General features: G+C 40.6%; 1 protein-coding gene across 1 annotated transcript in view; it reads right to left on the bottom strand.

The window, feature by feature from the left end:
* Window positions 1-8,066, bottom strand: part of pkd1a (polycystic kidney disease 1a) — a 137,832-nt gene extending 129,766 nt beyond the window's left edge. Inside the window, exons 1-2 of the mRNA XM_062032740.1 lie at window positions 7,834-8,066; window positions 7,557-7,763 (exon numbers count right to left, since the gene is read on the bottom strand). Of these exons, the coding sequence (XP_061888724.1) occupies window positions 7,557-7,763; window positions 7,834-7,928 (302 nt within the window). The 5' untranslated portion in view covers window positions 7,929-8,066. The remainder of the gene's footprint in view (window positions 1-7,556; window positions 7,764-7,833) is intronic.
* Between the last annotated feature and the right edge of the window lie 7,690 nt (window positions 8,067-15,756).

Genomic DNA, 15,756 nt, shown 5'->3' with positions numbered 1-15,756 from the left:
AAAGCATGCCAAAAGTGGTCAAAAGTGTGGGAGTATTTCAATAAACGGCCTAATAATGTTGTTGTATGCACACTGTGTCGAGCGGAAATGGCCTATCATAGCAGCACAACGGCTATGAACGAACATTTGAAAGAAAACCATCAACTAGTCAATCGTCCGCGCGAGCATACGTTGTCATCATTACACAAAAACATGAATGTGTCATTTGTATCTGCTAGGGGTGTAACGGTACGTGTTTTGTATTGAACCGTTTCGGTACGGGGCTTTCGGTTCGGTACGGGGGTGTACCGAACGAGTTTCTAAGCTAAAGTCTTAGCAAGCTGCTTTGCTCCGTCTGCCTCTGTCTCAGCACGCAGCATTGTCCCACCCACACAACCATCTGATTGGTACACACGCAGCATTGTCCCACCCACACAACCATCTGATTGGTACACACGAAGCATTATCAGCCAATCAGCAGTGCGTATTCAGAGCGCATGTAGTCAGCGCTTCAGGGTGGAGCAGATAGGTGTTTAGCAGGTGAGCATCAGGCAGCGGACTCTCCCCAAATGATAATAAACACCTCCCAGTCAACTACTAGTAACATCACTATGAGCCCGTTGACCTTCTAGAAACTTAAACTGCAGCTCAGCTCACTCGCAATCCTGGCTTGAGGTGAAGGCTAATTAGCTCTCAGTTCCAGCCACATCGACCCCTTCTGAGCGCCTATTTTCAGCTGCTGGGAATATTGTAAATAAGAAAAGAACCAAAGCATGTAGACATGCTAACCTTTCTTCATTACAACTGTTAGACACTCACTGGAATGAGTAGAATTGGTTATTGTGTACTGTGTTGGACTGGATGTTTATTTTGCACATTTTAAAAGCAATACTTAATGTTTACAGTGCTCCAGAATATTTAGATTGGCACTTTTTTGTATTGGATGTTTATCTTTATTTTTGCACATTTTAGCAAATAAGCAATACTTTCACTTTTGTTGAAATGTTTACACTGTTGTTACAGAATATTTCGTTTTGCACTTTTTTGTATTGGATGTTTATCTTTATTTTTGCACATTTTAAAGCAAAATAAGCAATACTTTTACTTTTGAAATGCTTATACTATTGCAGAATATTAAGATTTGCACTGGATGTTGACTCTTATATTTGCACATTAAAAAGCAAATAAGCTACTTTTAATTTTGTTAAATTTAAAAAGTTTTAAATGTTTACATTGTTACAGAATATTTAGTCATGTTGTTGTCAATGTTGACTGGGTGGCCATACTTCTTTTTTTTGTAAATAAAAGCCATGCCTTTTGAAAAAACGGGCCTACATTTATTTTTTCATCTTCATTTTGAATAAAAAAATAATCGGTAAAAGGAAAAATAATCTATAGATTAATCGAAAAAAATAATCTATAGATTAACCGATTAATCGAAAAAAATAATCTATAGATGAATCGATAGAAAAATAATCGTTAGCTGCAGCCTTACAATAAACCCAGAAATAAAAGGATTGGAGAAATCTCTCAAAAAGACATTCTCAACAAAGTACATTGCACAATAAGCAGCAAAAATAGAAACATACAGCACAACGATATTCTGTAAGAAAAAACATAAGTTAATACTAATTAACAATAACACAGATTTGTTTTAAATGTATGTATACATTTCTTTGCCTCTTTAAAGAAAATATATACATCGTGACGTCAGATTGAACACTCCCCCACCGTTGCCCTAGCCACTCCTCGACCGCTGCAGATACTGTATGTTGGTAATCTAGGGAAAAGCCTGCTGATTGTCGTTACATCCCTACTCGAAATTAATGTTCCGTACGGAAAAATCTGTTTACAAATACATGTACCGTTACACCCTGAGTGCTATACAGCAAACATTTAAGGGGCCCTATCCTGCTCATTTCAGGGGCTTTTAGAATGATAATAAAAAATAAAAAGTTTAAGGGTGTGAACAGGGCTAATCCGCATTCTTCTCCTTTTGGCTGAAATCCTCAGATCCCGCAGCCTCCTCCCAGATCATGCCAACTATGTTGTGATTGGTCAGTGGTCAAGGGTAGCATTTTTCTTCATATTGATTGATCGTCTTTGAAATCTTTGACTCTTGTGGTATCATTTTGAAAGCGAAACATAACATCAAATCCCTGGTGCGCCCCATTCACTAAGCTGCTCTGACTCTGAGGGACACAAGAGACTGCAAAGATCTGTGAAGGGAACTTTGTCATAAATATTGCTTCTTTATAAAACTGTTACTTTATACTCATATTTCCCTAGCACGTCTTTTGAGTGAAGTCATCCTAATCCTGGCATGGTCACTCATCCATTATTTTTAGTAAACTTTGTCAGTGTTTCCAAATATTGTCAACAATAGCTCAAATGTTTTGCCATCTCATTCCAGCACAATAGCGCCACAAAAAAAGATTGAAACAGCAGCAGGACTTCCTGTTTTTTTTTAGTTTTTTTTTAGAGTAATGTCAGTGTGAGTAAACAGATACACTACCGATGCAAATTGGTTGAGAATCATACTCAACCAATTGTCTACAAGTATGACATTATATTAGATATTATTTTTAACATGTCTTATCAGGAGGATGATAGTTCGTAATTAGTGAGGCAGTTAAAGCAAATAAATTGGAGAGAAAAATAGCTCAGGTGAGATCATAAATTCATTAGTGGAATACGTATGTTTAACACAAACCATTTTAACAATGAGAAGAACTTGTCCCAAATTCAGAGAAGAAGTAGGAGTGCCAGGGGGAGCTTCAAGGTGTGAGGTAAGATTATTAGGAAAAAATCCAGAAAGGACAACAGGTGAGGACTGAAGAGGCATTTTGAATAATTCATTGTTTCCACAGTTATACAGTAAAAGTTTTTGGGTTAGGTTATGACTCGAGGTAAACATTTTCTGTCAGGGTTTCAATATGTGTTTCCCGCTCCGAATGTTAAACTCATTCTTACGCCCTTAAAGGGGAACTGCACTTTTTTGGGGAATTTTGCCAATCATTCAAAATCACTATGTAAGACAAGAACACATACAATTTTATTTTATATATGCATTCTAAATCGTAAAAAAAAACGTTGGCAAAAGTCAGCTAACAATGGAGTCAATGGGAGTCGCTCTATTCTAACTATACAGCACTTTAAAAACATTCACACACCTCTACTATTGTTTTATATACACACTGTAGTTAAACATGTAATGTAGTAACAGGCACATTCATAATATGTAATAGTTACGTATTTTGCCCATTTTAGGCATACGGCGACGTATTCATTTTACAGAAGTGTCACAACGTTCGCCTTTTCTTTTAACAAAAACAGTAGTACTACTAACAGCATACTTCATGAGAGACAACAAAGACTACTTCGGGACAAATTATGACTGCTAAAAATAGAACTTCTGCATTAGCGCTTATAATAACAATATCGCTAATAACCAGATGTTAACAGTAAATGAACAAGTAGATTAACAATTTGTCCATCTATTTTCTAACGTTTGTCCCTCATAATTAAAAAAAATGGGACACGACACAATGTTACTGCATTGTCAGCAGTCAAATTAGGAGCGTTTGTAACCCATTTGCTTAATTACTACTTAAAGAAAAGTTATCTAGTATGTTACTGCCATTTTATTTCCATGTTCTAAAAATTTTCTTTGAGTGCAATAAGAAAATATGTTTAATGTATCATATGATTTTCTGTTAAAGTAAAACCAATAATGACATTTTTTGTAAATTTTTCTACTGCTACCGATATCAAAATATTGGTAACGGAACAACACTAGTCAGATTAGTCCGCAGAGTTCATAGTCAACCATCTCACGTTCTCCTGGTGCCTGAGATTTCTGCATATACAGTATGCTGAGTGTTTAAGTTAAATAAGAGTGGGTGGTTTGAGGGGAAATAAATAATTGAAAACATATGGCTTCCGTCTGCTCAGAACACAATGTTCTTGCTGTAATAGGACAGCGAACGGATCTACGGATCTGCGCCACAAAGTCTAGTTTCGCTTTTCTGGTGACCAGCTTTGCTCTTTTGGGTACCACAAGAAGTCACATGCATGCACTCTAAAAAAATACAGACTCTGGCAGCATGGCCCCTAAAATAGAGCGCAAAAAAAAGGATTCCTTAAATACAGTATAATTATTTTCTAAGTTTATGCAGTAAAGTTTATAAGACAATAGCTTTATGCGGAGGGATTCTTGTAGACATGTTGTAGCAAAGTCTGCAAATTGCCTGACAGTTGGATGTAACACTGGAATTTATTAAACAGTGGTTCTCAAACTTTTTCCACCCAGGAACACCTCAGAAAACACTTGGATCTCCTAGTACCACCATAATGACCAACACTAAAATACAGTAGCATAGTAGGCTTAAGTATTCATTAAATTTAAGGAAGAGGCTTTATCTAACAAGCATATATTTAATATTTTGGCCAATGTAACATTACACGCAGTTTGAACAGTAACACTGTGTTTAAATACAGGAACATAAAACAATAATCACTTAATTAAGTGTTTCTTTAGCGTACCACTCCTTGGAGAATTACTGGTATAAAACAATCAGTCCAGACGGCAATCTGGATTGTATTATTTTAAGAAATAGGGTAAATACAAATGTTGTTTTGTACATGTTAAAATCAAAATGGGTTGCTAACGGGGATGACAACTTATCAACAACGTATCATTAGAACCTTATAATTATTTATTTATTATTTATCTATTTGTTTGTGTTTTTTGATTGAGTGCAAGAAGTGAACCGACAAATGTGCTATGTATTCGTAAAAAGGGTATGATTCAATAAGATCTGCTTCGGACATGTTGCAATGAGAAACTGTAAATATGAGATGTGCAATATTGTGCATGTTCGAAATGAAAATAATACTATAACTATAACAATAGTGTTTATGGTGGTTTAATTGGAAAAGTGACTGTTTTTGTTATGACTACAAATCAAATGCAGCTAATTTAATTGATATTAAAATAAATTAATAATTTAAATAAACTTTGACATTTGTTTGGGGGGGATGAAAACAGGTTGGATGTGTTGTAAATAAATAAAAGAACAACAATAACTCTTGCTGTTGCCTATTAAGTTGAAGTTCAAGATCAAGTACCAAGGATTGTCACACACACCCACTAGGTGTGGTGAAATTAACCTATGCATTTGACCCATCCCCTTGTTCCACCCCCTGGGAGTTGAGGGGAGCAGTGAGCAGCAGCGGTGGCCGCGCCCGGGAATCATTTTGGTGTTTTAACCCAGTGTTTTTCAACCACTGTGCCGCGGCACACTAGTGTACCGTGAGATAATGTGTGGTGTGCCATGGGAGATTATGTAATTTCCCCTAATTGGGTTAAAAATATTTTTTGCAAACCAGTAATTATAATCCGCAAATGTGCCGTTGTTGAGTGTCTGTGCTGTCTAGAGATCGGCTGACTAACCGTGTAATACTTTTCCATATCAGTAGGTGGCAGCAGGTAGCTGCTTTGCAGATGTCCGGAACATGATTTGTCCTGATCACAATATGCAGACGACAGAGGGAGGCAGGGTGCAGGTAAAAAGGTATCTAATGCTTAAACCAAAAATAAACAAAAGGCAAGTGCCGCTAAGTAAAGGCATTGAAGCTTAGGGATGGCTATGCAAAACGAAGTTAAAACTGAACTGGCTGCAAAGTAAACAAAAACAGAATGTTCGACGACAGCAAAGACTTACAGCGTGTGGAGTAGCAGACGGCGTCCACAAAGTACATCCGTACATGACATGACAATCAACAACAAAATAGGAGCGCAGGACAAGAAGTAAAACACTATACACAGGAAAACACCAAAAACTCCAAATAAGTGACGGCATGATGTGACAGGTCATGACAGTACACCTACTTTGAGACAAGAGCTATAGTGATGCATGGTTGGTTATGGTTTGAATTCATATCCAACAATTGCGAGAGCAACTTTTTATTGTCAATATCGGCTGCTGTGTGCCTCGAGATTTTCAATGAAAAAAATGGCTCAGAAAAGGTTGGAAAACACTGATTTAACCCCCAATTCCAACCCTTGATGTTGAGTGCCAAGCAGGGAGGTAATGGGTCCCATTTTGATAGTCTTTGGTATTGATACATTACAGTGACTGTTTTTCAACCTTTTTTGAGCAGAGGCACTTTTTTTGCGTTGAAAAAATCCGGAGGCACCCCACCAGCAGAAATCATTAAAAAACAAAACTCAGTTGACAGTAAAAAGTTGTTGTAGCAATTGTTGGATATGACTTTAAACCATAACCAACCATGCCTCAATATAGCTCTTGTCTCAAAGTAGGTGTCACATCACGCCGTGACTTATTTTTAGTTTTTTGGTCTTGTCTTGCGCTCCTTTTTTGGTGGCTTTTTCTTTTTTGGGGGTATTTTCCTGTAGCAGTTTCATGTCTTCCTTTGAGCGATATTTCCCGCATTTACTTTGTTTTAGCAATCAAGAATATTTCAGTTGTTTTTATCGTTCTTTGTGAGGACATTGTTGATTGTCGTGTCATGTTCGGATGTACATTGTGGAAGCCGTCTTTGCTCCACAGTAAGTCTTTGCAATCGTCCAGCATTCTGTTTTTGTTTACTTTGTAGCCAGTTGATTGATTGATTGATTGATTGAAACTTTTATTAGTAGATTGCACAGTACAGTACATATTCTGTACAATTGACCACTAAATGGTAACACCCGAATACGTTTTTCAACTTTTTTAAGTCAAGGTCCACGTTAATCAATTTATGGTACAAATATATACTATCAGCATAATACAGTCATCACACAAGTTAATCATCAGAGTATATACATTGAATTATTTACAATCCTGGGGGTAGGTTAGGTTGCTATCAGCATATTGCAGTCGTCATACAAGTTTATCATCTGAGAAATGGACATTGTAACAGTGTAAGTCTCACTTCGTAGGATATGTACAGCGAGCAGTGAACATAGTGAGCTCAGAAATCATAAGAACAAGTATATACGTTTAATTATTTACAATCCGGGGAGGTGGGATGTGGTGGGGGGAGGGTGTTAGGCTAGGGTTGTAGCTGCCTGGAGGTGTTCTTTTAGTTCAGTTTTAGTTTCGTTCTGCATAGCCTTCCCTAAGCTTCAATGCCTTTTCTTAGGGGCACTCACCTTTTGTTTATACTTGGTTTAAGCATCAGACACATTTTTTACCTGCACACTGCCTCCCGCTGTTTCCGACATCTACAAAGCAATTAGCTACCGGCTGCCACCTACTGATATGGAAGAGTATTACACGGTTACTCTGCTGAGTTCTAGACAGCACCGACACTCAAAGACAACACATAATTCGCAGACTATAATTACTGGTTTGCAAAAAATATCTTTAACCCAAATAGGTGAAATTAGATAATCTCCCACGGCACACCTGTGGTTGAAAAACACTGATTTAACCCCCAATTCCAACCCAAATGCTGAGTGCCAAGCAGGGAGGTAATGGTTCCCATTTTTATAGTCTTTGGTATTGATACATTACACAGTATAAAGTAGAAATAATAATGTTTTTTCATGTGGATAAGAAGTGACTTACAGCACACTGGTGGTCAGCGGGATGTCCGCGGCTCCGGGGGCCCTCTCCAGGCCGACGTTGGAGCAGTTGACCACGCAGGACTGCTGGAGCCCCGCCGGCGTGCAGCTGCAGTTGGCCGGACAAGGACTGCAGCTCGCCGCCTGCGAGCCGAGGCTCCATGGCTCCAGGCAGCAGAGGGCCACCAGCAGACTGGAGAAGAAGTAGAAGCTGGGCCCATAGACGCCATGTTTCCGCTTGGTTACAGTCGCTCCATTTCCACAAGGCATAGCTCACTCACATCTCATCGCCTCTGATGGTGGAAGTCCTCTCAAGCTGGGAAGAAACAAACCACTCAGGACCGAAGCCGACACACTTTTTAGCCTCGGATGTCATGTGAGGAGAGAGCCCGAGATAGCAAAGGTCCACCTTTTCTGAGAATATTTCTCGGGTTTTCCTGTTCTTCTGGAAAAACTAACGGAACGTCTCCGGGATTCTTTCTCTGAACTGAAAAAAAAAAAGTTTTGGAACTTCCTCCTTGCTGCTCCTCCTCCGCCTACTCTTTCCACTCCATGCAATACCACAAAACACCACTAAGGGCTCCATGTACTTAACTGAGTCATTGTTTATTTCCTATATCATATAATAATTGCATTCTGCACAATGCAACATTACCGATAATCACTTTTACTTTTGTATTTAGTGTAGATGTTTAATTATTATTATTGTTGGTTATTGTCAATACAATTATCATTTGTTTATTATTATTAAAATTATTATCACAAAGCCAGCAAATTATTGAGTTATTGTTATGTTTTGTAAAGTGTAGGGTGGGATTTAAAGGGCAACTGCACTTTTTGGGGAATTTTGCCTATCGTTCACAAACTTTGTGAGAGACAAGAAGATGCAAGTTTTTTTTTGTTTTTTTCCGCATTCTAACATATAGAAATTGGATCGCTCTTGGTGGGTAGCAATGCAGCCAGTTGTGTGCCGAAATCATCCATCCATCCATCCGTCTTCTTCCGCTTATTCGAGGTTGGGTCGCGGGGGCAGCAGCCTAAACAGAGAAGCCCAGACTTCCCTCTCCCCAGCCACTTCGTCCAGCTCCTCCCGGGGGATCCCGAGGCGTTCCCAGGCCAGCCGGGAGACATTGTCTTCCCAACGTGTCCTCACTTATCTCTAAGGGAGAGCCCCGCCAACCGGCGGAGAAAACTAATTTCTGCCGCTTGTACACGTGATCTTGTCCTTTCGGTCATAACCCAAAGCTCATGACCATAGGTGAGGATGGGAACGTAGATCGACCGGTAAATTGAGAGCTTTGCCTTCCGGCTCAGCTCCATTTTCACCACAACGGATCAATACAGCGTTCGTATCACTGAAGATCCGCCTGTCGATCTCACGATCCACTCTTCCCTCACTGGTGAACAAGACTCAGAGGTACTTGAACTCCTCCACTTGGGGCAAGATCTCCTCCCCAACCCGGAGATGGCACTCCACTCTTTTCCGGGCGAGAACCATGGACTCAGACTTGGAGGTGCTGATTTTCATCCCAGTCGCTTCACACTCGGCTGCGAACCGATCCAGTGAGAGCTGAAGATTCTGGCCAGTTGAAGCCATCAGGACCACATCATCTGCAAAAATCAGAGACCTAATCCTGCAGCCACCAAACCAGATCCCCTCAACGCCCTGACTGCTCCTAGAAATTCTGTCCATAAAAGTCATGAACAGAATCGTTGACAAAGGGCAGCCTTGGCGGAGTCTAACCCTCACTGGAAACGGGTCCCAAGCTCTGACACTGATCATACAGGGAGTGGACCGCCACAATCAGACAGTCCGATACCCCATACTCTCTGAGCACGCCACACGGTCGAATGCCTTGTCAAAGTCCACAAAGCACATTACTGTAATTACATATATATATATATATATATATATATATATATATATATATATATATATATATATATATATATATATATATATATATATATATATATATATATATATACATACATACATACATACATACATACATACATACATACATACATACATATATATACATACATACATACATACATACATACACATACATACGTATGTATGTATATATATATATATATATATATATATATATATATATATATATATATATATATAAATTGAAAGATATATATATATCTTCATATATCCATATTTTCTGTTACTTATTAATTTTCATAGTCATATTACATATAGCTAATGTTCCATATTGTACTCTTTGCTTTTCTTTTCATCCCATGACAAAGTGCTCGCACTTGGGCCGGCCTTGAAGTAGAAGGCAGAGAGGAGGAATTCCTCCTTCCTGTGCTTCCCAGGCCGACTCAAGATAAGAGACAATGAGCATGTGTTTGAGGTGAGACAAGTGAGGGCGGGGGGAGATACTGAAGAGGAGAGGGCTTTCCGGGAAGTTGCCAGATCAACTTGGGCTACGCTTTTGTATGTGTTGTTCGAGGCTGGTCTCATTATTGCCAAAGCTTTGACAATAAAATTACAAAATACCTATTCTGTGCTTGGTGGTACGTTTGAGTTCAGTTGATATGTCATTAAGGAACTTGGGACTGACCAGCGTTTTACATCCCACTTGGAGGAACATCTGGTCAAACGCAACAATTTGGGGGCTTCGTCCGAGATGACACGCTGACAATTGGACCTTCTCTTGCAATCTTCTGGACAGACTCACATGGCCAAAACATAATTCAAGGTAAGCAGAACCTTTCTTTTTAGATAAAATCTGCATTAGGAGTCTGCCCAGAAGTCTGTAAGTTAAACACTGCTTTGTACCCCAGACACAGAATGGTGATTTTGATAGATTGATTGCATTTTTGCCGAGCCTGCCATTGCATTAAAATTGTAAATAGGTGGTCAACTCACGTCATTGTGTCTCGATTACCGTGACGGGCAGTTTCATTGACGAGTGAACTAATAGTTGGGTGTGGCTCACCCTGGGTAGTTGGTCGCCGCCTAAAAGAGTAACGGGTTGGATGCCCATCATATGGTACAGTAAATACTCCCCGGTTGTGAGATCCCTGTTGACATTTTTATGTGCACACAAATTAAGGATGGGTCGGAGGCCATTTGTAAAATACAATAAATACTCCCTGGTTGCGAGTTCCCTACGGCATTAACGTGTGCGTTAAAATTAAGAAACGTACGGGAGGAGGCCCTTCTGTACCATATGATAAATTCCACGGCTGGAGGCCATTTGTAATAAATACAATAAAGATTCCCCGGTTGTGAGGTCCCGGCGACACTTTAGTGTGCGCTAAAATTAAGGAAAAATAGACACAATGGCCAAGGAGTGTGACAGAAAAGAATGTGATGACGGCTGGGGAAAATGTGATGAATCATTACTGTTTAATAATCAATTGAATGCACTGTTGTCGACAATGGAATTAGCAGGTAAAGTTTAAAAAGAAAAAAAAAAAAAGAAAAAAAAGAAAAGAAAAGAGAACGTTCCTTGAAAGGGTTAAGAGGGAGTTTACAATACTCGAAAAGTTGTGACCTCAAACGTCTGGTAAAATAAAAAATAAAATAAAAAAGTAACTGGAAGTTTTATGGTAAAGTGAAACGCAGAGAGAGTGCTTGTGTGTGTGTGTGTGTGTGTGTGTGTGTGTGTGTGTGTGTGTGTGTGTGTGTGTGCGCTGGTGAAAATGGTCAAGAGAAAAAAAGAGCAGGGTTGGTGCTCGAGAATTTAAGAGTTTGGCGTATGATAAAAGTAAACGGGGATTACGTGGAAAAACGAAATGCAGCAAAAGAACAGATGATTAATGAGACAAATAGGACAGACTAGACTGATTGGTGTTTTGCCTGCTGCGCATGCGCAAGACAATTCAAACGACCCGCCCAGACTTTGACTAGGCCACCGCCTCCTACTCCAGTGAGAAGGAGAGAGAGAGAAAAAGAGAGCAGGTGAAGGAAGATTGAGGGTGAAGAGGATGGTTTGAGAAAATATGGGAAAAGGATGTTTATAACCTTACGTTATGTGAATGGTTTCTAGGAGAACAGAAAATAGAAACACTGTGTGAAGTGTAAGGAAGAGATGGATACAGGATGTTGTTTGTAAAGGAAAACGAAAGTGAAGAAAAGATGAGAAAGTGACAAATGAAGGTATTCGTAAATGGTATGCTGTTGATTGTGGTTAGCTGCAAGTTTGTTTATTTGTTTGTTTGTTTAGTTGTTTGAGTGAAATGGGAAGAAATCAATAGGAGACTTTAGAAGCGTTTTGTATCGTTGTGTTTCCACACAAGATGGCAAAACTACAGAACAACAAGTAGGATTAATGGCTGAATCTTCGACCTCACCGATAACACCATACGTTACAAACATAGCTACTGCTATGCGCAGTCTCTTTCCTCAAGATGAGGATGATAAGGCTAATGACAGAGCAGCAAGGAAGCAACTCCTTAATTTACAGATCGCTGAAAATAAAAGGTTAAAAGAACCAAAAGGTCAAAGATCAGCTAGGATATATTCAGCAGTGGGTGACCTTGCTTTTGAGTTCCAACAGGTGGAGGAAAGAATCCTCAACAGACGTGCGACCAGACGGTTGGACTCGGGTGGTGGACAACACGATGCTTCAAAGCCAGTCCGGGGTGGAAACTGTTTCGGCTGTGACCAGCCTGGTCACTGGAGTCGTGAACATTTTCGAACGGGAAAGGTTCCGTAGTGCCAACAAACGAACACAAAAGCGTGGCAAAGGACGCCCACCGCAGGAGCCCCAGCAGGAGATACAGACTGGCCCCCTGCTGGACATGAGTGTCAACGACAATGTTATCAGTTCGTGATTGACACTGGCGCCACCCATTCGATTCTGAATGCAGAGGTACCAAAGAAACTGTGTGCTTCCTCTTTAAAGGTCGAAGGCTTCGCTGGGGTCACAAGGTTACCTGTCACCAAACCACTTCCGGTTCAGATTGCTGGACCTCCTTTACAGACTGTACCCTGACATTCAAATCGCACAGAAGGAACATTCCTGGTGTTACCTGACGGCTTAACCACCAAGCTGCGACACCACTACCAAGGCTCCTACCACAGCCTGAAACAACAGGAATGGCTGACATCCAACTGCTCTAACAGTGAAAACCCTGACTGGCTGAGATGCTTCCGTGTGTTCTGCCACCCGACTCGCCATATGTTATGATCACCAGTTAGACACTCATACCAGGAGACCTTTGACTCCTTTGTATATTTATATATGTTGGAACTCAAGGTGTGGTTGCTCATGTTGACCTATCTTTGAAACAACTAGCATGGTATAAGATGGACACAATTGTGTCCCACATTGTTCCCTTGCTCTCTGTCTCGCCTACAAAACCAAAGAACTTAGGTGCAATGATAAGACACGGCGTAGCTGCCAAACATTACACCGACACCCAAATACCACATTTTCAATTGTTTAGGTTTAGCCCATGGTTATGTTAAACACATAACTATGGGCTGCACTTTAGACACCTGTAGGCTACGAGGAGCTAGCAGCTACACAACAGCTGAGCTAAAACGACACATTACACATTTAAGCATATCAAATAATTATAGTTGCTCATTACATACACATAGTCGTCAAGACAGAAGTCTGATAGAAAGTATTCAGTTACAAACGTGTCTGCATCATTCAACTTTCTACAACATGAGCTTGACTTAATGAATTATTGGGGCCACCAGGTGTGGTAAAATTTCAAAATACTATTGATAAAGCATCCGCCATACGGGTAGTATTTTTCTAGTATTTGTGACAATATAAAATATAAGCATATTTAGTGGAGTTTGAGTTATTTGTGATATTGCTAAGGGGTCCCCTACCCTAACACCACCCCCCAGTGGACCACAGAGGCTAAAGAGACTATCATTGACCTCAAACATGACTTGTCCTCCGCTACTTGACTATTAGCTGACCTTTTTCTTAGATGTTTCTGAAAGTGATAGTATGACTAACACAGTCCTTTTTCAGAAACAGAAGGGGGTGAGTGAGGGTGGATACAGACTCCTTGGAACAAAATCGACAATAATCCGACTCTGACACATTCCATAGTTTTAACGTTTTTCCCGTGGGTAAGAAGTTATAACTAATTTTCATTTGAAAATAACAATTTTACACATCGATAGTAGTTTAGTAGATCAAATTTAGAATATGGAGGAGGTGAGGGTGAACCATGTATAGTCTTTGATTTCACTGATATGATCAATACGGTACAAGGGAAAAGGTACGTACTGACTTGTGTTGACAATCACAGTGGTTGGCCGGAAGCAACAACAGCCTCAAAAGAGGATGCAACATCAGTAATTAAATGACTTGTGAATGACCTAGTACCCCGACATGGTTTCCCCAAAAAGATTAGGTCAGACAACGGCAACCATTTAAAAAAAAAAAAACCTCACTTAGCCTTGGTCGAAAAGGCTTTCGGACTAGAACACAGGTTTGGGGTACCATCCTGAGTCCCAAGGTAAGGTTGAAAGGATGGACCAGAACATTAAAAACTAATTGGCTAAAATCTGTGCACAGACCAAATTTAATTGGATTGACATGTTGCAATTAGCGTTAATGATCATTCGAAGGTCCGTGAATAAAACTGTTTTACCGCCCTTTGAGTTTTTTCACCCTATGAGCTGCATACAGGTCAGCCCAGGACCAGCAGCCGCCATGGAAGGAGGACTCAGCGTAAAACCAAAATGGTATTTTACACAAAAAATGCAGAATTTGTGTGCCAGTTCTTCTGTACAGATACGAGGATGACAGCCCGCCACTCCAGATTCCCTTCCGGCCGCTGAGAGGGTCAAGATCTAGGTCATCAAACGCAAGTGGACGGAGCCCAGGTGGACTGGTCCCTTCAAGGTCGTGGAACGGACGTCTCACGCCCTTCGACTAGCTGGTAAAGGGGACACCTGGTACCACCTCTCCCTCTGCACTCCTGCTGAAGAACCTGACAGATCACCAGCGGATGTCATTGCTGACATAGCCACATCATCTGCCCCACTCGACCCCCAGCAGCGCCTTTTGAGCCTGAGGCAGCTGAAGAAGAACGGGAGCAGAAAACGACTCATTTTTAGTGTGTGTGTTAACGAAGTAACACACATAAGGGGTGACCGTGCTAGTAACCTCTCCCCCTCTAGGTCATAGAAGAGCGAGGCTTTAATTACACACACATAATCCTACAGCCCAGAAGACGACGCTGAGAGAGAGATTTTCTACCTATATTACTCTTTTTAACTTCTATATTGTATATCCTTATTTGAGACCAGCCTTTATACTCGAAGTTATCCAATTTCTCTTGCTTGTTTTCAGCATAACTATCTGTGTCGTTATATTAAGTGAAAAGTTTGATGTTTATCCCCGTTTCGTTACCTGAATTACTCTGATTTTGATAGACGAAAAGCAGGATGTTACGCCCAGAAGTATTTCCTGACGGATTGGTGTTTAGGCTTGTTCTACTGTTCTTGTGCCTCAGTCCTTCCTTCCCGACGACAGTGACTGACAAGTGTCTTAGAACAAACAGCGGACTTTAAATAGACTGGGTAAAAGGGGATAGCAAGACTTATTTTTTGACCTGTGCAGTGTGATTAATTACGGGGGACACAATAGCTATTACCGTGGTAATAACCTCTATATTTGTGACGACTCAACCCTGAACCATTGGTGTCGGATGCAGACAACATACGCTGGTAAGTGGTGCCCATCGTCCCTTTTATGTTGTTTTGGGGGTTGACCTGACTGACACAGACTCTAAAGGAATTATTAAAATTAATGTCCTTGAGAGGGCGTTAACTACCTCTACACCCTCTGTAGCACCTAAAGTACCACCCCACCTTGGTGGTGTTTCAAAGGCTCTCACATCTGTGCGTGCTAATGACATCACCACCGAAGGCCTGGTAACTTTGACCTTAGGAGCGGGTACAGGTAAACCTGTGGCTCAGGTGGATGCCAAAACCTGGGTGACTGTGTTGCTTCTTCCGCTGGACGTCCTTTTCCCCACACTTACCCCGCCCCTTTTAAGTTGACTGACATAAATGGCTCAAACTGTCTTATTTCCTTGTTCTCTGAACCCACGCCACCAGGGTGCGATTTGTTGGCTAGTGTGTACCCTCCTGTTGACAATTCCACCCGACTTCTTCCATTTGTGGCCCAAAAGCTGAATTACACGTGTTTTCAATTCAAAGGACCCTCTTCGTCCCCCAACAAATTGGGTGA

This window comes from Entelurus aequoreus, linkage group LG22, assembly GCF_033978785.1.
Source record: "Entelurus aequoreus isolate RoL-2023_Sb linkage group LG22, RoL_Eaeq_v1.1, whole genome shotgun sequence".
NCBI classification, from domain to species: Eukaryota; Metazoa; Chordata; class Actinopteri; order Syngnathiformes; family Syngnathidae; genus Entelurus; species Entelurus aequoreus.
This window is presented reverse-complemented; position numbering and strand designations above follow the sequence as displayed.